The sequence below is a fragment of the Lontra canadensis genome, unplaced genomic scaffold, assembly GCF_010015895.1.
Source record: "Lontra canadensis isolate GAN:19392208 unplaced genomic scaffold, GSC_riverotter_1.0 scaffold19, whole genome shotgun sequence".
Classification (NCBI taxonomy): domain Eukaryota; kingdom Metazoa; phylum Chordata; class Mammalia; order Carnivora; family Mustelidae; genus Lontra; species Lontra canadensis.
This window is the reverse complement of record NW_022631013.1, coordinates 23,421,357-23,423,545: the sequence shown is the minus strand read 5'-3', so window position 1 is coordinate 23,423,545 and position 2,189 is coordinate 23,421,357. Positions and strand designations below refer to the sequence as shown.

Genomic DNA, 2,189 nt, shown 5'->3' with positions numbered 1-2,189 from the left:
ACTTATTTCTCCCCCACGGAGCTCTAGGATGTGGATGTGAGAAAGGTGAGCCAAGAAGGAAGATGGCGACGAGGAGCAGCCCTAGCCCCATGCCCCTGGGCACGGCTCAGGGTGATCCTGGAGAGGCAGGAACGCTGCCAGGTTCCGATGCTGGCATCCGGGACACAGGTCTGGTCACCCCGCTGAAGATGAAGCCCAAGAAGGTGCGCAAGATCAAGGCCCTCATCATTGACCTGGGCTCCCAGTACTGTAAGTGCGGCTATGCCGGCGAGCCCAGGCCCACCTACTTCATCTCCTCCACCGTGGGCAAGCGCTACTCGGAGGCGGCTGATGCTGGCGACACCCGCAAGGAGACCTATGTGGGCCACGAGCTGCTCAACACGGAGGCGCCCCTGAAGCTGATGAACCCGCTCAAATACGGCATCGTGGTGGACTGGGACTGCGTCCAGAGCATCTGGGAGTACGTCTTCCACACGGCCATGAAGATCCTCCCTGAGGAGCATGCGGTGCTGGTCTCCGACCCCCCGCTCAGCCCCAGCAGCAACCGGGAGAAGTACGCGGAGCTCATGTTCGAGACCTTCGGCATCCCTGCCATGCATGTGACGTCCCAGTCGCTCCTGTCCATCTACTCGTACGGCAAGACCTCGGGCCTGGTGGTGGAGAGCGGGCACGGCGTGTCGCACGTGGTGCCCATCTCGGAGGGCGACGTGCTGCCGGGCCTGACCAGCCGCGCCGACTACGCCGGGAGCGACCTCACCAACTACCTGCTGCAGCTGCTCAACGAGGCCGGCCACAAGTTCACGGACGACCACCTGCACATCATCGAGCACATCAAGAAGAAGTGCTGCTACTCTGCACTCGTGCCCGAGCAGGAGCTCGACCTGTGCCTGGAGGACATGCGCGTGGACTACGAGCTCCCGGATGGCAAGCTCATCACCATCGGCCAGGAGCGGTTCCAGTGCGCCGAGATGCTCTTCAAGCCCAGCCTGGTGGGCAGCAACCATCCCGGCCTCCCCGAGCTCACAGCCGCCTGCCTGGACCACTGCCGGGAGGCGGGCTTCAAGGAGGAGATGGCCGCCAACGTGCTGCTGTGTGGCGGCGGTACCATGCTGGATGGCTTCCCCGAGCGCTTCCAGAGGGAGCTGAGCCTCCTCTGCCCCGGGGACAGCCCCGTGGTGGCTGCTGCTCCCGAGAGGAAGACCTCCGTGTGGACCGGCGGCTCCATCCTGGCCTCCCTGCAGGCCTTCCAGCAGCTCTGGGTCAGCAAGGAGGAGTTCGAGGAGAGGGGCAGCGCGGCTGTCTACAGCAAGTGCTGAGCGCCCGGGTCCCGGCGGGCGGGGCCTGGTGGGCACGCGGCCTCCGGCCACTCTGCGCATTTACAGAATTTCTCATAAAACTTCAAATGCAGTGGTTCTGGTCTAGTCTGCGTTTCTTGCTCTCGCCTGGCAGCAGGTGGGGTGTGGGGATTTGGACTCAAAGATCTCAGCACCTTTTGCTCTTCAGGGTCAAGAGTACCCAGTGGGCTGCGGGGAGGGGGTGCGCGGTGGCTCACCGACCCGTGCCCCACACCCCCCATCATGAGGGCGACATCGTCTCAGAGCCCGGAGTGTTCCATTAGCTCCCCCGAGTTCGAGACCCCACTCGACAGGCATATTGCTTGCTCACGCATGGGCCAGGAGGCAGACCAAGGCTCACGTGAAGGGGCTAGCTTGGGACCCCTAGTTCAGTGGTGCGTGGGAGGCTTAGCCAGGTGTCAGACTTCGGTCTCCCGTTTCTAGCTCTGGTCGTCACCCATCTTCTCCCTGCTGCCCGCAGCTGCTTGCTGGAGCTCCCCAGACGCTCTCACTAACCCCCACCCCCACAACCAGCCCTTTCCAAAGGTGCAGCCCGTGGGTGTGCGTCCCGATTGTGTGTGCTCTGATTGGGAGCCGCCATTTCTGCCTATCAGGGGCCCTCCCCCTGCCATCCCCAGCCCAGATGGCAGCTGTGTTTGCACTGGCAAAGCCAAGCCACTGAATCCAGAGGATGCCAAAGGAAACCAGAAAGCCCTTTGGGAACCGCGTGGTTCTCTGCTTGCTACAGACACAGGGAAACTGAGGACCAGGAGAGAGGGGCCTATGTCAGTCGTTGAGCCCAAGTCGTCAGGCCCAGGCCATGATTACTTCTAGAAAGGTAAACATGGTTGCTTT

General features: G+C 62.5%; 1 protein-coding gene across 1 annotated transcript; it reads left to right on the top strand.

Annotated features, from left to right (window-relative positions):
• On the top strand, positions 1 to 1,410 carry ACTL7B (actin like 7B). Its single transcript, XM_032860802.1, has one exon. It carries the CDS (start codon positions 63 to 65, stop codon positions 1,314 to 1,316), a length of 1,254 nt encoding a protein of 417 aa, XP_032716693.1. The 5' UTR covers positions 1 to 62; the 3' UTR covers positions 1,317 to 1,410.
• Positions 1,411 to 2,189: the final 779 nt, after the last annotated feature.